At 49.4% G+C, this 23,238-nt stretch overlaps 2 protein-coding genes across 3 annotated transcripts in view; one reads left to right on the top strand and one right to left on the bottom strand.

The window, feature by feature from the left end:
* TMEM63B (transmembrane protein 63B) overlaps nt 1–5,707 on the bottom strand; it is a 48,154-nt gene extending 42,447 nt beyond the window's left edge. The window contains exon 1 of one of the 2 annotated variants that reach the window (XM_027735000.2): nt 5,554–5,707. The gene's annotated coding sequence lies outside the window, so the exon portion shown is untranslated. The remainder of the gene's footprint in view (nt 1–5,553) is intronic. The other variant, XM_027735001.2, reaches the window with a different exon arrangement.
* A 352-nt stretch (nt 5,708–6,059) lies between these two features.
* On the top strand, nt 6,060–16,169 carry MRPL14 (mitochondrial ribosomal protein L14). Its single transcript, XM_027735110.2, has 2 exons — nt 6,060–13,135; nt 15,509–16,169. The coding sequence occupies exons 1-2, from the start codon at nt 13,062–13,064 to the stop codon at nt 15,873–15,875; spliced, it is 441 nt and encodes a 146-aa protein (XP_027590911.1). The 5' UTR covers nt 6,060–13,061; the 3' UTR covers nt 15,876–16,169.
* The last annotated feature ends 7,069 nt before the right edge of the window (nt 16,170–23,238 follow it).

The following is a 23,238-nucleotide window of genomic DNA, read 5'->3' as shown; positions in this document are numbered from 1 at the left end:
GCATCCACTGCAAACCCAGTTCCTTCCTCTCAGATTTATAACTTTGTGACTAACGCCAACTCAAGATTGCCTTTTCTGCATTGTGAGTAACAGCAAGTCCCTGGGCAGCTATCGCAGTTCAGCAGACACACAATAATTCACTTCCAGGTCTATGCCTCAAACATAGACTTAAAGCCCAGCAAAATCACCAACTTGCATACACAGTCATCCTGGAGAAGATGTCAGCTTTACCAGCATCACCTGAGAGCCTCGAGAGCTCAATGGCTCCACACAAAGGCAGTATAGACCATTAGCACACAGAGCAGAGGGATGAATCCCTTTTAAGATCTTCCCTGGGACCCCCAAAGGCACTAAATTTTTGGCTCAAGAGCCCAAGTATCCTGAGGCCATCTGCAGAGACCATCCCCAGTCTGGTTCACTGCCAAGTACTCTCTACCCTCCAGCAGAAGACATCAGATGTTGATAATCATTTCAAGCAGAAGACGAGGCCTGCTGCCATCTGAGTTTCCTCTAAGTACAAGATCATGCCAAGATTCATCCCCCCACTTTGAAGGGACTTGCAACAGTCTACTAAAAGCCACTGTTTAATTGGCAAAAGCAGGGCCAGGCCAATACACAGCTCTCCTACTAAATGCACTCTCATGCGAAACTGCACTTGTAAGAGTAGCATTCTTCCCCCTGACCCATGTCAGCAACACATCAGGAGACAGTTGGATGATTTAAGAGAGCCTGTCAGAGCAGTTCTTCCATGCTGGTCAACAGAAGAGAGCACAACATCTCCCCACAGGCAATACCACATGATCTCCTTGTTGGCGTGACAGAGCCAGAGGTCACATCACTGGTGGCAGCTGGGTGTCTGCAGGGTGATGCTCTGCACTGAGCTGGGAACAGAGACCTGCACAGAAACCAGTGATGACATCCCTAGGGGAAAGGGAAGAGGGTGTCAGAGCAAGCAACTGCTCTGCACACAGAATTACAGGGGTGCAGAGGGGATGAGCACATCCAAGGAAGGGATACAAGTAGCTCTGGCAGCATACAGTCCTTCTAAGAGGTGAGAGGGAACAGAAGGACAGGAAAGGTCTGCAGTAGCCACTCTTCCAGACAGAGAAAGGCAGGGAGGTTTTTCAGCTTGCTGCTCAGAGGTACGATGGCTGTGGTGGTTCAGGAAATCAACTGCAGAACATACTGAAAACAGGCAGCATGAATCCTGCCTGTGACCGCTTTCTCTTGTGCTGATGCAATGTGTCACCTTTCAAACACAGTCCCTTAAGAGATCCAGCCCTTTTCTTTAATGCAATAGCACAAACAGCCAACACAAACGGGAATCTTCGAAACCTTGCTTTAAGCCAGACCTGTACTACCAACTGCTAATTTCTCTGGGGAAAAACAGCATGCATAAAACAAGACCTCTCTCTCTTCCCAGCACAATAACCATGAGGGCAAAGGCTGCTGGCATCAACAATTACACCAAAGTACATCAAGAACAGGAGACTTTGCTCAAAAGATGCAGTGGGCTATGCCAGCATAGCCCTATCTTGCTCATATAAGCTGTGTAGCCACTCTAAGAGTTTGGCCTGAGAAGAGCACTGAGATACTGGGAAAGCTTTTCCACTCCCTGGCCTGGCTTTATGAAGGAGGGGAGGAAGGGACTTGAAAACCAGAGGAAGAATGGCAGGCAGGTAACACCAACATGCAAGAGCCATGGGGAGAACAGAAGCCTTTCCAGCACTGCTTAGCACTGTGCTGGGAACACATAGGGAGCATGCAAAGATAACCCTGTAATGGTCAGCAAGCGCTGTGCAGAAAAACATTGAGGAAAGGGTTCTGCATCTCACAAGCAAGTCTCACAAGCATCTCACAAGCAAGCGAGTCCTAGGCTTCCTGCAGCTAATCTGTATTTGGAGCAGAGGGCAGACACCCAGCTCCATGCTGGAAGGACATGAAGAGAGAAGGCAGTGCCAACCACAGGCCTGCAGACTCAGAGAAAAGCCATTTCATGCCGTAAGCCTTTGCTCTACAAGCTCGGCACTGACTTCACGCATCTCACCCTCTCTCTGTTGCAGAGTGTGTACGCACATGCATTTCTTTTTCCTTTCTTGATTTTTATTTTTCTCCTTTTAACCAACTTTCTAGGCAGTGCATCAGGCCTGCCCCCTAACTCATTACCCTGAACAAACCAGAGGGCTGCTGACAGGATGAAGGCTGCAGGCAGAGAGACTTCCAAGAAGGCCATGCTCAAGGCAGCTCCTGCACAAATCAAGTCCCCATATGGACAGAGAGGTGAGCAGTCCTTCCCAGCAACAGCCTGAGCTGCACAAGGCACAGGAGACGGGGCGAGGGCTGCAGTTCCAGGCCGCAGGCACTCCCACAATGAACGTAGAGCTACCTTCAGAGAGGCCAGCTGCCCCACAGTGTGGTCCTTCAGAGCTAGAGCATCAGAACTTGCTAAGATCAAAGTGGCCGAGGGATGCAGGGACTCCCTCCCACCCCTCTCCCTTCCTGGAAATCTGCATTTCAGTTTGCAGTTCAGCCTACAAGCAAGCTCCAAGCTCCCCAGGTTCATTTCCAGAATAAGGAGGAACAGCAGACAGCTGTGTTGAGACCAGACATAGGCAAATCTTCCTCTGACTCACGCAGCATCTCAGAAGCCATGGCCCATTCGGGGCTCTGCCGCTCCCCGTCCCCCCTTCAATGCCGCTTGAGCCACCAGGCAAGGCCTGGGACCCTGCAGAGCCAGTTCAGCCAGTAACAAACCTGCTCCTTTGCTTCAAAGCTCCAAGCTGGGCCTCTGCCTCCTTGTGTGAAAGGCAGCATGGAGAAGAGGCAGCGGGCTTGGCACACCGGCCAGTTGCTGCAGGACCCACCAGGAGAGGGGACGGCTCCCAGGCTCAACACTGTGGGCTGCCCAGCAAGCTCTCAGTGGCAGGAGCAGCAGGAAGCAGAGTACCCTGCCACCAAGAACTGCTTGGTTCCCAACCCCTGAAAAGGAGCACCTAGATTAAAAAAGCCTTTACGGTGCTGTCACTCAAGGACATGGAGACAAACTCCATTTTCCAAACATTCCGTTCATCTTCAGCCTACCACGAAAAGCCTCGAGGAAGATCTGGCCCCAGCTTCCAGCAATCCTTATCATCCTTGCCCATCCCTACCCACGGCAGAGCTCTCAGATGCTTTGATATGCAAATCATGCACAGTATCCATAACCAGCACTGCCTGCAATTAGCAGCGCACACGGAATATCCTACATGCAGGGCCTCCTCCCTCACGAAGCCGGCACCCCACGGCTGCGCACGCTTCACGTCAGACACAACGCAGGTCACAGCTGCCTTTCCTGGGAGCGGGAGGTGCTGCCTGCGGAGTCCTTGGGACTTCAGCATACAGCCTCACCCTGGCTGCCAGGATGGGGCACTTATAGGAAGGATGCAGGCTGGCATTGCCCCTCAGTATGGACAGGAGGGTGTCAGAGGAGCCGCTGGCAGGACGCTGCAAGGCTCACCATGACAGGAGGCTCAGGGAAAGTGTAACTAGCAACAGACAAAAAGCAGGGCCTTGGCACTGCCAGCTCTCAGGCTTTTATTGCAAACCTTATGCTACCTGGGATTTTCTGACAGTTCTAGTTCCAAGAATGAAATAATTTCATGAATATTTTTTTTTTTACAAAAACAGTATTAGAAAACCCTCAGAGCAAGTTCCTAACCCACTCTGTTGCTGAAGAAAGCTAAAAAATATAACCAAGGATATTTTAAAAACCCAGAAAGAAAAAAATTTTAGAAACTCAAACAAACAAGAAGCAAAGCACACTCGGTATTTTTCTTTTCTTGGCTCAACTCATGGCTCCAGGACAGTTCAGGATAGTCGCACTGCACTCTGGTCAAAGGGCAAAAAAATGGAACATTGCAAAGCCTCACGGCAACGTCTTCTTGACAAGAAAACCGACACCCTCAGAAAATACAGTAGCTTCAGTTCTTTCCAAGGTTATTGAAGACAGGAACAGACAAAAATAGAGCAAACTTAGCGCAACAAAACATACTTATGAGCCAAACCAGAGCCTCTTCCCAACCCCCTCAAAGGCATCTTCTTTCATGTTTATTTTGCTCTTATGGTATCCAGGCGAAGACTGTAGAATGGACTTCTCTCCCCATAAAGATAGTGGATTCCTACTACTAAAAGGCTCGAGAGGAAAAAAGCCTTTCCTAGGTAGACACCAGCTAATTGCAGTCATTAGAAGTAGTCCTTAATGCTTTGCTATTTCTGGCCTGAACAGAGTCCTCCTGGAGTCAGTTAGGAGCCGAGTGGTTGGCTTTCCACTCTCTCAGAAGCGTTAAGAGAATATAAAGCTATTAGGGACCATACAGCACGAGTGTTTGGAGGGGAACGGTACTGGTTCCTGCAATACACTTGCAAAGGCTCTGTCCCACACTCAGGCGGGGCATCTGCAGGATCATCCAAGGAGCACTTGTGCCATGCAACCATTCAGTGGCTTTGCTAATGGGACTGCTGCTAACGGGATGCTCCTGCCCTGCAACCCCTGGCTTTCCATGTGTGCTTACTCCAGAGCATGATGTGATGGAGCAGGACACTTTCATAGTAACAGACAAATCCAGGGGAGACGGGAGTCCTCGAGGACTACGCACAACTAAATTAGCCACCCTGAACACACACTGATAGGCCTTTTGCTTCTAACTACTTTCATAGGGAGAGCAAGGGAGGGAGGTGCTCAGAACCCCAAAACACATGGTCTCCATCCAGCTGAGAGCTACCAAACCTTCTATGGACACCAGGTTGACTGCAGCCACCTTGCAGATTTTTGGCATGATGCCTTCTCCAGCAGGTAGCTACATACAGGGCGCACTCTAGGACAGGAGATAAAAACATGGTTTGCTGATGCGGAGGGGCTGGCAATCGAGACAAGAGCAGAAAGGGGCTGCTTGGCTACCTGGCCAGGGACACGAACCCCATCCGACAGCCCTTCGCCAAGTATTCCAGGGTAGAAGAAGCAGGGCGGTATCAGAAACCTGCTCGACACTCCAACCCTCGAAACATCCCTGCTGCCTCGCTGCTGCTCGCCATGGCAGCGGCGCCCGGACGAGCGGCAGGGAGGGGGGGGCAGCAGCAGCTCCCCGGGCACGCACAAAAGCGGCGAGAGCAGGCGAGACGGGGCCGGTGCCGCCCCGCGGGAAGGGGGCCGGTGACCCTCGGGGTGCTCAAACCACGGCACCCAGCAGCCGCGGAGCAGAGGGACGGCAAAGGACGGGCGCCTGTGAGGCGGAAAGAAGCCCCAGCGGGCCCTGGGGGACGGGTGGGGGAGGCCAGGCCGCCGCACGGGCGCCGCACCGGGCGCGCCCCCCGCCCCGCTCCGCCCCAAGATGGCAGCGACGCCCCCCGCCCCGCCGCCCCCGACAAGGGCTCCGCGCATCGGCTCTGGGGCCCGGCCCGGCCCGGCCTCGGCGCCACGACCGCCCCCCCCGTCCCCCGCCGGCAAGCCCCCGCCAGGCCTAGAGGAGCCGCGGCAGCCGCGCCCCCCAGCCGTGCCGCAGGTCCCCGCTCGCTTACCGGCGGCCGTGTCAGGCGCGGACGGGCTCCCCCTGGGCCGGGCGCTGCGGTACCGCGCTGCCCCCCGCCGCGCTCGGCAGCGAGCGGCGACTGCCCGACTGCGCTAGGTTGGGTCCGACGGGGCTCGCCTCGGCTCGGTCCGGCGGGGCTCGGCTGCGCTCGGCGGGGGCGGGGCCCCGGCGGGGGCGGGACCCGCAGCCGCCGGCCCTGCAGCGCCGCGGGGGGCGGTGCCGCGCGTGCGCGCGGCGGGCTGCGGTCGGCGGCAGGGCGCGCGCTCCCGTCGGAGGTGCGCGCGGTGACCCCGGGAACGACGGGACGGGACGGGACGGTGGGAGCGAAGCGCAGCGCGCTGCGGTGCTGTAGCGCCTGGCAGGGCCGGTACCCGGGAGAAGGGGGGGCCCAGCGACGGGGCAGTGCTGGGCCCGCCTGGCCCGGCGCGCTGGCCTTCCTCCGGCGCTTGCGCCAGGCCCTCACCCGGCCCTGCGGTCGCGCCTCTCGGGGCGCGGACAGCCCCTCTCAGCCCCCGGGCGCTGGGGCTGTGCCGTGGCCATGCTCGCCTGTATGCTCTGCGGCGCCGGGGCTGGCCGGGCCCTGCCTGCCCCCGCGTCCCGGCCCTGCCGCCCGCCCCTCGTAGGGAGCCTCTTGCGGGGTGTCCCTGATGCTCTGTGCACAGAGCCTGGAACGTGTAAACCCTGAGCGTGGGCTGCTGCTCTGAAGGGATTGAGAAACTCTCTCCCCGAAGATGCACGGGGCAAGTTTGAGTGGCACGTGACGCAGCAGAGTGGTGACACCGCGAGAAAGCAGCTGGGAGCCGGAGCCTGGGCTGTGCCGAGCCTGGAGCCCTTGTGTCGCTTGCGCTCTGCAGATGGCATGACTGAAAACAGCACCTTGTGCTCCCTTGGGCTGCAGTCCACGCCCTAGCAGTATGGCCTGGGGGAGGGAGGAGGAAAACCCAATTCTGAAACTCCTGCTCGTTTGTCCTTCAGAGAGTAGAGTTTCTTTGCTCAGAATTCATGTGGGGCTGCACTGCTGGAGTTAGGCTTATGTGGGTATGAGTAGTCATGCAGCAAAGTTAGGACCGAAATTCCTGTGTCCTGACAAGTGTGGCATTTACTCGCGTTGTGGCATGGGGACTCGGGAAGTGTGGGCACTACTCTGTGCTTTGCTGGTTGTTCTCCAAAAAGCTCCTTTGGGGGTCCTGTGAGTAAGGGGAGGCAATTTGAGGGAGAAGAATGTGTGACAGATTTCTTAAAAGTGTGAATAATTCTGTAGTAAAGGCAGGTGGGCAGCCAGCCTTTTTAACAGCAGTAGAGAGATGCTCATCTGAGCTGTCTTCACTTACCTGGTTCAAGAGTTCTCCAGGCTTACCTGGGAGGGTCTTGTTTGGAAGGAGAGAAACCGAGTTTAGGGAAGTTTCTCACGTTTTGGGAAGTCTCTGAGTGAGAAACGAGGCTTGTGCCAGCAAAGCTGCAGGTAGCTCTGTGCTGCCTTGCGATGCAAACATGCCTTTGTCTCCAGGTCAGATTCCTCTTAAGCCTGAGCTCTGTCATTATTAGGCATGCTTTTCTGGTGTAGCTTTATCAGGGAGGCCCAGAGCCACTGCTGCTCTTTGTTCTGTGAACAACTAGCCTAGGTCAGGGGTTCTTGACTTTTTTTTTATGGTTGAGCCACAGCTGCCCACCTTCTCTTCCTTCTTGTTTGTGTCATTCTTCCTGCCCCAGCTCCCCCCAGCATGGTTACTGCTATCTGGGCACCTTGCTGGTTGGTTCGTGGTCACGCAGGTCAGGGCCAGGAACAGAATCTGAGCTTGTGGCTTTCCACCATTGTCCTGTTCTTGAGACCTCAGTACTTCTAAAACTAGTAAAGATACATTTGTGGGCAGCATTAAGGTATGGGAGTGTGGCTAGTTCTCTGAATTCATATGTAATTCCAAAGGCAGAGAGGGACCTTTCTGGGCTTCACCTTGAGCCCCACAGATCACACCTGAGCAGAGCCTCTGGGGTTAACCCAGCACCTGCTCTGCAGCTCATTTCCTTTGACTTCGCACAGGCAGTTGTCCTCTCCGTAGCTTAATTTTGTGGTGGTGCACTGGGAATAATCCCTCCCTATTTTAGTACAGTGCTGTGAATATGAATATATAGAATGGCTTTAGGTGTTTGAATACTAAAACAGTAAGTGCCATAATTACTTTACAAAAGTTGGGACTTCTGGATACTTAAAATATCAAAAGTACGTTTTCTTTTAAAGGTATTCAGATCTCTTTTTATCTGCCATTCCTGATTATCGTCTGGAAAATGAGGTTTGTTTTGCTTCCAAATTGTTAACACATGTACCTATAATGAGTTTCTGATGGTAGCTTGGATCAATAAATATCCTGTTTAATAGCTAATCCTATTCATAAACAGAGTTAAAAAAGACTTAATTCCTCTTTGTGATTCCTGGCCTATTTGTCTGTCATTAATGTAAAGCCAGTTATGTCTTGGTAATGAATAGCTTGTGTATTTTTAACACACAGCCCTTAATCACATTGTTTCCTTTATGAGGAGAGCTGTGAATGGATTGAGTCCTTTAGTTCACATTTGTAGTTCACCCTGGCAGCTGGTCTATAAATAAACCTGCAGTGGCAGAGTAGGGGTTTAGGTATTTGCATTGCATGTACTGTCTTGGGGTTATTTCCTGTGTTTTAATGATGGATGACAGATGCAGTTCAAATCTTTACGGTGCCTGGAGTATGTCTGTTTTGGTCTTTTAGAAGGATAAAGGGTGATGTTGGTCCCCACTGTTTGTGCAGATCGGGCTACTACTATTAAAGTGAAGAATATTTTTCCCTGGTTTATTTTGTGCATTTGACAGCAGGCTCTTGGGTAGTAGGCCTCAGCATTTGCTTTGCAACATCCATTGGTTTTCCATGGGGCCTATTTTTGTGGATGAGTTACTAGCAGAAAGAAGGAAAAGAAATAGCCGAATGGTTATGGAACTACAGGTCTTGGGAATATAGGGAGCAGGTGTCAGTTTCCAAACTTGTGATTAAAAAGGAAAGTAATACTCGATTGCTAGGCAACAGCACTCTTTAAAATTGCCTTCACCCTAGGATGCAGGCAGGGTAGGAATGGTTTTTAGGATATGCGCCACTGATAAGACCTTGGTCAGAGCTGTTGCACTGGCCTCTTGAGTGCTCAGACACAGACCTTTTCAGTGCTCCCATGGCCGTGTTAGTAGTGCAGATTCATGCAGACCATTCTTGTGAAGCACGTTGGTGTTTGTGCTCTAATGAAAGAGGTCCTTTTCTTGTCCAAATCTCCTTGTGTTTCTTTGGAGATACTGTCACCACGTAAGCCTGGGTTGGCAGTGAAAGGAGAAGTCCCAGTCTTGTGTTTTGCCACCAGCATTCACGTGGCCACAGGTTGAGTTGGATCAGGGAACTGATCTAGCTGAAAACTGTCTGATTTACATAAGTGCTAAAGCCAGCATAAGGGAGGTGCTGGAAATGTGTGATGGGGGGACACAGGTCTTCCTTTCTTCGTACTGTGTGCCCTGATGTTCATTCAAAGTGAGTACGTAATCCTGCTCTCCTTATCTGGAAGATGCCCTTGCTTTATATCAGTTCCCTGAGGTGATCTACTCATGTGTTTGCACACATTTGACGAAAATACTGTATGCGGCCCAATTCTGTTAGCTAGGATGAAGTTTTCCAGAATTTCTCCATTCAAAAACAACTAAAAATTGCAGTAAATATAAGTTAGCTCTTTAATATCAAGAAAAAATAGTGAAGGTGATAGCTTTAGCACTTCAAAATGGTGCAGTGGATAAATAACTTCCAGAGGTTTATAACTGGTGAAGAGTTCTTTGTTGTGCAGTATTGGAATTCGATGTCAGTCTGTTGCATTTAATGCAGTAAGACTGAAGGGCCCTTGAGAAGAGAGTGTTTACCGCAGCAGGTTATTGTGTACTCAGACTTATTTAATGAAGTAGAAATTGGGTCATTTTAGTGAATATTTGATTAACAAATTCTTCACCCCTTTCCGAATCTTACTCTGAGCTCTTGTCTGAGGTCTGTGCTAACTTTTAACAGATATATGGAGAGGGGCCAAGTGTCTCTGTGATGCTGATTTAAAAAAATTAGTCTAACTATGAGATAGAGCCACTGCAGCAGGGTAGGAACTGGGAGAGAGGTTTCTCTGCACAGTTCTTTATCACTGCTTTGGTGCAGCTATGAGTGGTCAATGTTATATCAATCTTTGTGTTAGGCCTCTCATTTGAGGACAGTGTCCATTTAAATACTGCCTTTGCCTAGCATGAACAACTTGGGAATTAATCCTGCTTGAGCAGGAGATTGGACTAGGTGACCTCCAAAAGTCCCTTCCAAGATAAATCCTTGGTCTGGGATGTATTAGTGACTAAGTACTAAGCAGTGGTGGTGTTTTGCCTGTCCCAGGGTGTTGTGGGCTGCACTCCTGTATCACTTGGGCAATACTGACAGGGGCAATACTCCCGGGCAAGACTACTGGGAATTCTTGCAAATTTTCCTGTGCTTGAAGGTTAAGGTGTTACTCTTCCCATACGTCCCTGAGCACTGAAACCTGATGACCTGGGGAGAGCCACCTTCAGAAGCATACTCGAGTCACATGCATTCCCCGTGCCTGTGCTAAGTGCAGCCTCTGAGCCTTTTTAAGGCCTACTGGTGTGAGGCAACATGTGCACTGGGAAGGAGAAAAGCACCAGGAGCGCTGGGGCCGATGGCTGTCATCAATTTATAGAGGCTCTTTAATTTTGGCACCACCTTGGAGTGTTCGTGTGGCAGCACCGAGTGTGACAGAGTGAAGGGCCTCTGTGCCCTTTGGAGTTTAGTTATTTAGTAATTAGCCACTTCACAGAGGGGAAAACTGGGGGCAGGAGAGATCAAGGTCAAGAGGGAGCAAGTTGGGACTGGGTCTGGTTGAGGAGCACCTGGAGACAGACCCAAACTATTGGCTGTTCGGTTCTAGAAAGGAAACTGGCATGTTATGATAGCTGAAGTTATGACTCATTCTTTGTGAACCCACTTGCACCTTTGAATGCTGTACTCCATGCCACAGATGCATTTTTCTCTTCCCTCCACCCTGAACCTTCCTGCTAATTGGAAGCATCCCCCCTGTTTACTAAGTTCCTAACAGGATGCTTCATACCAAATAATCAATCATGTGAAGTTTCTTAGCTTGTGACACATCCTAACGTGCCGAGAAATAATTCTTAGCTAAGAAAGGGGTACTGAGTCATCTGGAAAAATAAACAGTCCTTAGACATTTAATGCTCTTGATGCTTCTCCTGGTAGTTTTGTAACTTCAAACCTTCACTGCTGCCATAGGGTAGAAAAAACCAGTGACTCCACCCAGGAACGAGGAGAGAGTTCAGAGTTTAAGCAGCACTTTAGGACATTTTAGATGTGCCTTTAGCGTATCTAGCTATGCTGGTCCTGATGTTGCTGTCCCTTTGACAGCATGTGCCTGTGCGTGCCTTGCCATGAGCCAGCAGACCTCTCCTATTGGTCTTATATAGTGGAGAGGATGAGCAGACCCATCCTCTCCAGCCACTAAGGCCACCTTGCCTGCCAGGAAAATAGAGACAGGTGACAGTAGCAGCTGGACTCCCCAAGAAGCACCCATCAAGGACACCAGAGAGGCTGACTTGCTGCTGCTTGTTTGGGTTTTGTATGGGGATCCAAATACTCAGTGTGATTCTCGAGGAGGTAGGAGCAGTATTACCTTCTGGATTTGAATTTCATATGGGGAGACAGTACACCCAAGAGCAGAACAAGACAAAGGCAGACTGTGGGCTTAAGCAAGTCAACAGAGTTGAATTTGCTCAGAAATCCAAGCAGCAGCAAGGCCCAGGTATTGGACCTTGGTTGGCAGAAGAACTCTAAATGCCCCAGGGCCTTGCTGTCATTAGGATCATGCAGCTAGGTAAGGAACTGTGGCATAAACACAGCCTTCTTGGAGTCTCATTTCAGAGAGGGGACAGTGTGGGAAAGCCCTGAACTCATTTGGTGATCTACCCCACAGAAAAATGGCTTTGTTTAGTAAATAAATCTAAGCTTTGGCTGTTGCTGTTCTCTTCCAAACCTGCCTGCAAGACAGGCGAGATGGTTTGCCACACATCGTGTGCTTTGCTCAGGAAATGCTGCTCAAAGCTGCTGTGGTGCACATCTCTCATGCTTCTCATCTTGCTCTCAGGTAACACTCGTTCTGTAGAAAAGCTGCCAAGTAAGCAAATGCACTGGAGGAAAAAAAAATGAAAGAGGGAGTGAAGATTTAGGCTGGACTTGGTTGTAATAAGAAGAGCTGTGGCATCGTCTGTCACAAGGCTCTGGTTAGTTTCTTCTCTCTAAAGAAGCTAAGCTTTGTTTTTAAAATAAAAGTCAAGAAAATGGCTTTATGATGTATTGCTATAGTTTGGCCCAAAACTCATCAGAACTGGCAAAGAGAGATATGAGGTCAATGGATTTTTAAGGAGAGAAGCAATGTCTGTGTTGGTTACACTGCCAAGGTCACAGCAGTACTGTCACATGACAGTAGTTACAGTCAGGTGCAAAGTCTTAGCTGTACCTGAGCTGGCCTGAAAGAGGACTGGCTTTAGATCTATGTTTTCTCCATTCACTTGGATCTGCCAGCATAACCACCTGGGTCAGTGCTTCCTAATGATGTCTGGGAAAGTGATCCAGGTTCAGATAAGCCTTTGTGACTGTGCATGCAAGCTGGTCCCCGTCAGTCTGACAGAATGAGGTTAGGGAACTGCTGTAGATGTAGTCAGGTGTAGTCAGGGTGTGGTACTCAGTCGGAGTAACCCAACTCAGCTGCTTTCGGGGGTGGTGTTTCGCTCTGGGTTGAGTGAGCACTATAAAGTTACAGGGAACTGTTCCCCCAGGCAGCCTGAACAGGGCAAGATTGGCAGCAGTGATGCTGTGGTCTGCAAAGACAGCCTGCTAAACACCTTTATATGCTAAGAGGGAGCGTGCCCTTACCAGCAGAGCTCTGACTTGCTTCTTGTCTGGCAAATGTTTTTTTAAAGCTCTGATGCCAGTCTGCAGAGTATCTCAGGATTTTTGCTTGTTTTTGTAGGTAACTCTGGTAGCATTTACAAGTAATCTTGATGGCTTTTACTGGACACCACAGCCACTAAACTAGTTTACATCTGAAATTCTAAACCTGCTTCTTACATGATTCACAGTGCACACAGAAGGGCCCTTACCTTTGTGCATAGGAAACTGCAATGCAGTAATACTGAATCCAGCTTTGTAGTATATATGTCTGAATTACACTGCCTCCTGAAGTCAGGCAGAGGTTGTAGATCTGCTTTGTAGCATGCTGTGAGCGCTGCTGCCACTCTCTGCTGTGGATTGCAGCCTTTAAATAAGTGCTGAGGCTCTGGTGTGTGATTCACGTAAAGGAAAGGAAGCAAACCAAATTCCATCCATTTTCCAGAGTTCATAATTCTCTTCTTTCTTATGCAGGTTTGTTACCAGAATCCACATGGCTCTCTTCAATAGACGATTGGTTTTATCCTTAACCCATCTAAGCAGTGCTGTGCTCCAGCGACAGTTCAGGTAATCTTCAGATTTTGCTTTTGTTTTCTTCAGAGCATTTCCTGTTTGAAAGAGATGCTATTAAGTAGGTCAAGCATAAGATACAGTATTTGTAATTCAAATGAATAATATAATAAATAAACAAAATCTCAGAGTTGTCCCTTCACTTGAAGGTTGAAAAGTAGGCCCAAACACTACTTTTACAGATTCTTGGCAGTCTGAACTCTGCATTTTCATATGTAGGGAGGCTTTTAAGCATTTGAGAGCAATGCATGGGCCTGCAAGCAGAAGTTGAAAGTGTCTGTGTTTCTGATGGACGTGCAAAAAAGCCAGCTCCTGCTGATGCAGACCCAATTACATCCTTAAAATTATTCAAGAGTTTATCCTTACAGTTATTTAGAACAAAAATAATCAGAAAAATTACTTTCTCATACTTTAACAGTGTGTATTTTGTTATTTTTCTTTAGTTTCTTGTTCCAGGCTCAAGGCATTTAAAGCTTCTTAAATTTATGGACTTCATATTTTACAGTACCTTGTACAAAGCTTAGAGCCTAATCCCACAATACACTCATCTGGTATGGTGAATCTCTAGCATGTAACTCTTTGAAGGATGAGGACTTCAGTTTAAAGGATGAGGATAGTAATTCCCGTGACTGTGGTCTAGAGAGGCGATTAAGACAATGCTCAGGGCTAGGTTATGTGATAGTCCCAGGAGCTAACTCGAGGAGGTGACCAAGTCTTCCTGGCTTTCTCTGTAAGTGGGCTGCATGAGAGCATTGGCCAGTAGACATTTAAAACATATATAAAAGACAGCAAGACTGAGGCGAAGTCCAGTCCATAGAGATAAGCAGGACTTCAACATTCTTAATGGGGAAGCCTTTCTTTTGGGGTGGAGTTTTGCTCCCCACGGCAAAAATGAAGAAAGAAGAAAAGGTACTCCTAGTGCAGGTACTCTGCATAGCTCTTTGCTACTTCTGTGTAGCAAAGTGTGACACTCAGTCCCACCTAGGTTTTCCCTTCTCCTTCCTGTGACAACACTTCTCCCTTTCCAGCCTCCTCCCTTCTGTCTCCCCTGCTGTGCAGCCACAGACAGCAGGCAGAGGAGAGTGTGGTATACCACAGTCCCTGCCAGTGGTTGGAATGGGAGGGAGTGGCTGCTTGCAGAGGTGAGTGACTTTTGAGAGAGACAGGAAAGCAGGGGTATGCCTCTGCTGCAGAAAACAGATCTTGTAAGGCAGCGCTTGACCTCTGGAGCAGTTAGACTAACACAAACTGACTCAGCTGGCCTTCCCTCACTGTGTGTAAAAATATCTGCTTTAACTCATGTCCATCCACACTAGGTTTGGTGCTTGTCTTCTAGGCAGCTTTGCAAATACAGGCCCTTCATCTTCCGGAAGGGATGATGGTCCCTATTAGTCTTTATTTACTGTACAAGCTTCTGCTCTGAAAAACAAGGTGAATGATTAGGTTGATTCCATATGCTGTCGACTGAGTAGTTCAGCTGACAGCAGTTTGGCATTCCTGCAGCTCTGGCCAGCATGTTTCTATACCTTAATGCAAAGCAGTTGTTTAGCAGTAGAAAGGATTTTTCTGCTTTTCCAATGGTCTGTGTTTGGGTGTCCTTTGAAGAGAAGCAACAAATCACTTAAGTTTGAGCTCACTGAATAGAAGAATAGTGGTTTCTGTAAGGGAGTTTATTCCTGCTGTTCTCAAGCATATTCTGAGTCAGATCTAACTAGTATTGTGCAGTTTATTTCTGTTGTTCCTTGCTTCTGATAATCCCACAGAGCAAACAGATACAGAAGAGACTGTATCTTTCTGGATTCCTCCCACATGGGAAAGGTGATGATCTCTTAGATTCTAGTTGGTGACAGCTTAGCACAGCCACAGCAGGTCCTCAGAGATCTTACTGAGAGCAGAATAAAATGGGAGACCCTCACAGACTTCACTAAAAAGAAGATTGGTCATAAAAGTCCTTATTGCTGGGGAATGTGTACAAGATTGAAAGAGCCTGACTTGAGTCTTAGCTTCCTGCAGGCTGTTTGTAACAGAAGCAAGCACATTTTTTTGCTTGTAAATTGAAGTTGAATCATCTGCAGTTGCTAAAGAGCCCATGAAATGCAAGCCACTCTTCACGCCATCTTTTAGTCGTGTTTCAGAGGAGAACGGTCGTTTTATGTTTGACATTTAGTGACGAGTGTGCAAAGCCCAAAGTAGCATCTGGCTTTCAAAGAGCACATTGAACGCAGTCAATGTGTCAGCCATATGGTATGTATTTATTGCTGGCGCCTTCCGAGTGGTTTGTGTAATGACAAGATTCTGTGCCGAGTTTGCCCTTTCTCCTCAAGGATTATTGAGGAGATCTGTCTCTCATTCTTTCCTGTCTTATGCTAGCACCACTGGAGCATGCCGAGCAATACAGAAACTCACCCGCGTGCGAGTGGTGGACAACAGCGCCTTGGGGAACACGTCCTACCACCGGCCACCAAAATGTATCCACGTGTATAACAAGACCGGAGTTGGCAAAGTAGGAGATAAAATCCTCCTGGCTATCAAAGGAGAAAAGAAGAAAGCTTTAATTGTAGGGCACAAGATGCCTGGCCCCACCATGACACCTAGGTTTGATTCCAACAATGTGGTACTCATAGAAGATAACGGAAATCCAATCGGGACTAGGATAAAAACACCAATACCCTATATCCTGCGACGGAAAGAAGGCGAGTTCTCCAAAGTATTGGCCATTGCCCGCAACTTTGTGTGAAAGCTAAGAGAGTTCTTTAGCAATCCTGTTATATCCTTTCATACAGTAGATGTTATTTGGTCCTCCTTTACAAACTGATGAAACATGAAAAAGTTGAGGTTCATCAAGAGTCTCTCCTTCTATTTAAGAATTACAAGCAACTAGTTTAAATGTTGAAATAGTTTCTTTTTCTCCAAAAGAAGGTTGATTTATTTCACAGAACATCTGCAGTTTGTTTGGGAAGTGGTCCTTCACCCTTACTGTTCCTGTGGTGTTAATTTGGTCTGTCATCATTAAAATGAGAACATGAAAATCCTTGTTCTGTACTGCTTATGCTCTCTTTTCCCTATTTCTGCCTTTCCCAGTTCCCCACGAGCAAGACACAAAGTTCAGTCCCTGGTCCAGTGACACTGGGGTCTACAAAATGGATTCACAAGTAACAGAGTAGGAGAGATACAAAATGAACTATTGGTGCCTTGGGGACATTCAATAAGATTAGTTTCTCTGTTTTTTCCTAAGAAAAGTATTTAGGAGGAATCAGAATCAGGAGAACATGGTGGCCTACAACTTCAGCAGCGTGTGGCTGAACAGGGCATGCAGAGGTAGGAAGGGGAGCTGAATGGGGTGGGTTTGAGATGCAGCCTGTGCTCTCCACCTGACCAACCTCTGAAAATTGTGTTCTCCGATTAATGCAAGGGCTGAGTTCAGATTGAAAGGTCCACAGAAAGAACCTTCCTTTTGTATTCCTTTTTGGGACAGTTGTCAGACATTGTCTGTGATGTTATTTGGTGAGACTGGCTGTTGTCCAGCTTCTTAAGCTCAGGTACAACAGCAGGCAAATGCTAGTGTTGTTTTCAGGGCCAGCTGTGATCCAGGAGCCAAACAGCTATGTTTCTGTGGAGCTGAGCAGAGAAACTTCGTGCTCATGGCCGGTAAAGGGACATTGGGGCAGAGCAGTCCTTGATAGAGCAGTGCTGGGGAAGAGGGTGCAGGGGGTGCAGTCAGCAGGAGTCTGGCCAGCTTCAGGCCATCGAGCTGACTCCTCACAGGTCTGGTGGCTGTGGTGGCTGGCTCTGCCTTGCCCTTCTCTTCTGCTGGGAAAGCTCCTTACCTTGGCACTACGTTGCCCCCAGTGTGAAGATCTGAAGAGTGCAGTGCTGAGCTATTCTACACTCCACGCCAGTTACTCCTTGCAGATGTATCTGCCCCATGCTTCCCACTGTGAAATCCACATCACTCATGGAAAAGGCAAGTCCCGGATCCCTTTGAACTCCATTATTCCAGGTAATGCACAAAAGATGATACTATAATTTCAGCGTTAACCTTTAAGTTATAGCACTGTCCCACTCAGTAAAACTTCTCTGTGAACTCAGTTCTGTGGGAAAACAGAATTATCTGCTGCCGGCAGCACGTTCCTTGTTCGCTGTTGTCCATGGGCCAGGGAACATTGGGTCTGCTGCTCTGAGTCCTCTGAGCCCTGTGGGCATTGCCTTTAAGCCCTCAGCCTGCCTCCTCCATAGGTGTCTGCCCACTGGCATAGCAGCAGAGCAGATGCTCACCTGAAGTCAGTGTTTCCAGCCTATCTGAGTGCAGTCAACTTCCAGAGCTGTCCATGCTCAGAGGAGGTGTTTATGCTACTTTTCTAAGTGGGACAGCGAACAAACTCTGCGTGCCAGTCACCACGATAAGCATGACTGGCCTCCCTCCCTTGGGTGGGGTTTGCTTCTGTGTCACAGGGGCATGGCACAGCCTGATGTCTCAGACATTATCCATTGCCTTTTTCCCTAGTTAAATTTGTTCCTGGGTCAGCATGGGATGCTCCTGGTGCTCTTTTTTATTTTTTTGGGATAAACGCTGGCACCAGCAAGGGCTACAGGGTGCTGAATCTTTCTGAGTTTGGCTAAGAGGTGGGAAAGGCAGCATTGTGCCCTGCCGTCAGTGGATAAATCTTCACAGCCCACTTCAGGTGTGGTTTTTAGCTTTTTCAAAGCTCATCCCAGTAGTAGACTAAAGTATTTTGAGTAGAAAAAGAGTACATGATTTTATGCATTTTTAGGGGAAGTGTTTATGCCACTCAACAGCTCTGCAGTCTTGCTTTAGAAAACCTTCTACAACCTTTGAAACTCCTCCAGCCTTGATAAACACATAAACAAATACTTCTATAGTTTATTAATAAACAAATCATAAGCAAATTGAAAGGTCTGTCATGGCCTTCCTGCCTATGACAGATAGAAGGAACTCAGCCTTCCTCAATGTAAATCCTTTTGAGAACAGAAGAAGAAGATGGCTTCCACTAGCACAGCACTGGAAAGTAGAGTTTCAAATGGCACTTGTATGGGGTATTTGTTTCTGTGCAAAGTCTGTTAGCAGAGTGGAAGTGGGGTCTATCCTAAGCTGGAATACCTCGGTCCCAGCTAGCCTGGTTTATAACACATGTAAAGGGATGTTTTACTGTGAGATTTTTGCTTGGCAACAACTCCACTTTCAAAGCATCTACCAGTAGGACCTGGGGGCCTGCAAACAATCCTTGTTTTTCTTGTCCTGATCATAAGGGCTATGAATCTCTCATGGGATGCACAGATCCTGCTGTTTGGATATTAAACAATTCACAGAATATTTGCTAATAACTTTCCAACATTTTTCTGAGGAAGAGGTCATGGGGAGAGGGCATGAGAGGAAGTGGGCAAGACAATGCAGCATACTTGAGATTGAAATGTGAAGTGATGCTTTAGTTCTAAGTAAACTGATATGTGGAACTAAATCCTTAATCTCAGAGCTTAATAAGCAGACATGCAGACAGCTAAGCTAAGCATATCCTGTAGCGCGTCTCCTGCAGTTTTTACCTGTCTTGCCTCATGAGGAACATAACCTCAGCAGAAATCCCTGGCCTGTGCTTGGCACAGAGCCACAGCTCTGTGCTTGGCAAATTCCAGGCGCTGCCTGTGGCAGTATCTCTCTTAGGGGAAAGGGTCAGTCTTGTGGATGAGCCCTTAGCCTGCTCCCACCCATCCCACTGACTTTGGCTCCACCAGGGCTGTGAGACAGTCAAGCCCCTGACTGTTCCAGTACTGCTCCAGTGCTGCTCTGACTGCAGAGCCTGTGCAGGTGGATTGGGCCTTGCCAGCAGCCCAGGCTGATGTGGGTTCTCCAGGCTCTCTCTCTTTTTCTTTGAGCAGGTCCTGCTCAAGACTCCTCAGTTCCAGATCCTCTCTTTTCTTTTGGCCTAGGGGATGATAACCATTTGCTTTCAACTTCCAGGCTGCCCTCTGCTCTTCTCCAGATGTACCCTTGCTGCCTTCTGAGCAGCAAGGCAGTGATGCAGCTGCTGGGTTTCCTGGGCTTTGGCTTGTGGCATCCTTCTTTGGGATCTGCCTGAAGCCCAAATAGGAGGTTTTTCCTTGTGCATCCATCCTACCAGGAAAGCAGATGTGATTTCCTCTGCATAGCAGTTCTTCCTGCAGGTCCTTTTATTAAAGGATGGCTGCAGCCAGGTGGGATGGTTCCCTCAGAAGAGGGAAAATAAACCAAAACAATACCTGTCTCAGCTGCTGCCAGAATGTCATTCTCTCCCCTGTTCCCTGTTTATGTTTATTATTCTGCCATTAACATGATTTTATATGTTAAATGGAAACATTTCTCTGTGTGAGACACGGTTAGGGGGAATTCCCTCATCTGAGCAGCCTCTGGGGGAGCTGCCACCCACTGCAGAGGGATGGGGAAACCAAAGGCAGAGTCCTCCTAGGCTCTTCTTGCCCCACTGCAAATGTGCCTCCCTGGTCAGCTTTGACTGGGTCCCTGGGTTAGTGTCTACTCTTGTGCATTTGGATATGGGGTTTGCATCAGCTGAAGCTCCCCAGAGGGTGCCTGTTCATCTGGTGATGGTGGGGACTTTGTGTCCAGACATTCTTCCATGGGGGTTGGGGAAGAGGGGTCTTTTCTTAGAGCATCCTGCATGGGTAGGGAGAGATAGCCTTTGGGGACATGCTTGCTCAGAAAAGAGTTGTGATGAGGCTCTCTGGTGAGGACTGGGGTCTGGAAAGAGACAGGCAAGCACTGGGGATTAACTGGCTGTGAGAAGGGGTGTCCCTGAAAGGAAGTGGGTGAGACAGATTATCGTGGAAGGATGCAGCAGGGAGCTGATGTCTTCCATCTGCTTGGAGACCATGACTGGGAGACAGGCAGCCCTGTCTCGTGGCCCTGTGCCAGCTGTGTGGATCGACCCCACAGCTGGGGGAGGCAAGCAGTGACTTTGGGGGCTGGGAAAAAGGGGAGATAGCTGAAACCCCAGCCGAAGTGGGGGTGATGCAGCCAGAAACAGGGCTTTGGTTTAAAGCGAGCAACAGTGGGTTGGCAACGGTGAGGGCAGCGAGCTGCACATCCCAGAACAGGAGGCTAGATGGCAATGTGGGTGTGATGGTGTACCCAGCAGCCTGCCCTCATGGCCCCCGCCGCTCGGTGGGCCCCTAAGCCTGACTGACGCGCCGAGACAAAATCTCCCTTCGTCAGCATGTTCCCCAGCCTCCGACCCACAGCAGGGCAGTGGAGCCATGGCTGGCGAGGAGGAAGATGGAGACTTTGGGGTGTCTGAGCCTGACCTCATCCCTTGGGAAAGCCAGGGGCTCTGACTGAGGTTGAACCTTGTCTCTGGAGGGTTGTTGAGCTACCGGCGGTGTCAGGGTCACATCTGGGTCACTGTTTTAGTGAGGGTGAGCTGGGCTAGGAAAATTACTGGGAAGATGGGTCTGCAAGCAGCACTGTAACTCCTATGGGGCTGGTAGCTGCCTGTGTTGGGCAGAGGAGGGACATGATGCCCTGCCCAGCTGGCTCATGGATTGCTGCAAAATAGGGGGCAGAGATGGGCAGCAGGGAGGCACAGCCTGGCTCTCCTGGGAGCCCCGAGCTGGGCCACTCTTCTGATGCAAAGCAACCCCTCAAAATGCATTGTCACCCCTTGCCAGGGCCTTTTACCTAGAGCAGATGCCAAATCCCCTTCCCTGAGGGAAAGGCATGCCAAGCCTCAGGTATGCAGGCTGAGCAGCATTTTCCAGCTGCTAACAGAGGCAGCAGCAGGACCCTGCCAAGCCCTTCTGATAGACAACTGAGGATTGTCATTTTTTTAGCTGTCTGCTTCTCATCTGGACTTGGCTGTGCTGTTTAGGATCAGCATGAACCAGGGAGAGCAAAGAGGACAGGGAAACAGCTGGACCTGGGGTCTTGCTTGTTTATATCTTGCAGCTACTGTTCAAGATAGACAAGGGCAGGGGAAGAGTGTCCATCAGGGAGACTGTATGGGCTAGACACTTGTACCGGGAAACCCAGAGGGGCTAGAGGGGGCAAAGAGCTGCTAGTGAGGGAACGGGGCTGGGTCTGGCACCACTGCTAGGGCAGAGCCCCAAGGTTGAAACTTGTGCAGTCGCTGCTCAAAGGGCTCTCCCCTGTGTAAGTCAGCACTGACTGCAGCCTTGCCAACTTGTTTTCTGAGTAGTTTCTCCCATTCTCCGACATAAGAAATGGGGAGGTGAATGACACTGAATCGAGTCTTAATGCTGTTGCAGTGGTGAAGCCTCAAGTGAGCATGCTGGGCTGGTCAGCTTATCTCAGAAGCTGTCAGGGGTAGAGGATGGAAATTTTCCTAGGCTTGTTGCAGATAGACCCTCTAACAAAAAAATAGAATTGGAAAGCTCAGGAGTGTCTAGCCTGGAGAGAAGGAAGAGTAATGAGGGCTCATGACAGAAGGATGAAAAGAAGGATGTGAAGAAAGGACATCAGGCACATCCATTCACCCTCTCTGAGAGTGCAGAAGCAACGTTCAATCAGAAGGGCTGTTGGAGGAAATAAAATTAGCTTTTTTTCATTTCTCCTTTTACCCAAAGCACAAGTTGCTCCACAGAATTCATTGCTCCAGGGCTTCACTGCTTAACAGAGCTCAAAATGAACCTGGACTCTCACCGCCATGCTGGCTAGAGTGAGTGTGCTCAGTATGAATAGTAAACGCCCTCACCAAGACACTGGGAAGTGATGTGCCCAGTTATTGTGGTGTAGACACCAGAGACAGGCTGTCACTTGGGCCTCTGAAATATGAGCTTGATTTGAAAATTTCTGAGGGCTGTAAACTCTATGAACCTAATGTGGTTCTTTAAAAGTAAACATGCAAGCGTGAAGGTACAACATGGACTAAGGCAGAGGCTGTGAAGCACATCCGAGGTCTTTTGGTATAAGGCCTTACCCCAGACCCTGCTCGTTCTGTAGCTCAAATGAGCTGCTCTTCATAGCTATGGCTGTGGGTGTGGTGGGGCAGGCACTGGTGAGTATTCCTCAGGGCCAAGGCCAGGATGTGGTGGTCCCACAGCTCCTTAACAGTGAGACTAGCCCTCTGTTTGCCTGGAGGTGTGGAGGGGTGAGCTCTGCCAGCGTCCTAGCTGATGAAGGACTGCAGCTCTGGGAAGGGCTCAGCTGACATCCTGTCCTGGGTACCGGGGGTACTTCCAGTGGTGACCTACAGCAGCTGTAGCCCAGACTGCCCATGGATTGTGGGGAATTGGGAAGCTGCATTCAGGGCCTACCTGCCCTGAAGCTGCTCTTTCTGCCAGGATCTACCAGGGCAGGGCAGGAAAACGAATGAGCTAGGGTTGGGCTATCACAAGAAAATTCTAATCTTGGGCAATGCTTTGTTGGACTTCCTTACTTCTGCTCTAACTCTCCAGTATGAATATGAATGGTGGCTGACCTTCTGCCCTTGAGAGCTGGAACCTCCCTGGTATGGTAACTTCATCCTGTGACGTCCACCCCTGGCCAAATAGGGCCATCATGTAGCTCACAACCGTGGCCACGTGGCCCAGTCTCTGAACCAAATCTCTTCCCCTGATGGACCCCAGTTGTGACCATGGAATCCCAATGTAGTTTCCCATATTATAGGATTAAAGGATTTGTTGCTCTAGCTTGTAAGACTGCAAGCTGACCCTGGATAAGGAAAAAATAAATCTTCTTCACATTTCTGGGACAATATGGTGCAGTAATTGAAAATCATGGTGGTCCCTTGGCTCTGAAATGAGGAATGTTCTGTGAATTGAGAGAGCAGCAGTCAAGCATTTGGGGTGGCATGTACTGCTGGCGAAAGTGTTCCACCTCCTGCATTCGGAAGGTGAGAAGAGCTCAGGTGTTCCCTGACATTCTGGTCCTGCCAGGCCTGGTCCTGCTCACTCAAACAGGCACCCTATCCTGGGACAGGATAGGGGAGGTACAGTGGGGTGAGTGATGCCTAACCCATGCTGCTGGCCCAGTAGAAGCTCCCTAGAGGCACTGACAACAGCAGACCACTCATTATTGTTTCACCAGGGATAGCAAAAGCTGAACAGGCCAGAGTGTGTTTCTTGTCATCATGCTT

Source organism: Pipra filicauda, unplaced genomic scaffold (assembly GCF_003945595.2).
Source record: "Pipra filicauda isolate LSUMZ 115617 unplaced genomic scaffold, ASM394559v2 scaffold72_size3293161_pilon, whole genome shotgun sequence".
NCBI classification, from domain to species: Eukaryota; Metazoa; Chordata; class Aves; order Passeriformes; family Pipridae; genus Pipra; species Pipra filicauda.
This window is presented reverse-complemented; position numbering and strand designations above follow the sequence as displayed.

Excerpts from the sequence above, each read along its gene's own strand:
- MRPL14 (XM_027735110.2), top strand. The coding sequence starts at position 13,062 with ATGGCTCTCTTCAATAGACGATTGGTTTTATCCTTAACCCATCTAAGC. Across the intron at positions 13,136-15,508 it reads GTGCTCCAGCGACAGTTCAG|CACCACTGGAGCATGCCGAG; the intron begins GTAATCTTCAGA and ends GTCTTATGCTAG.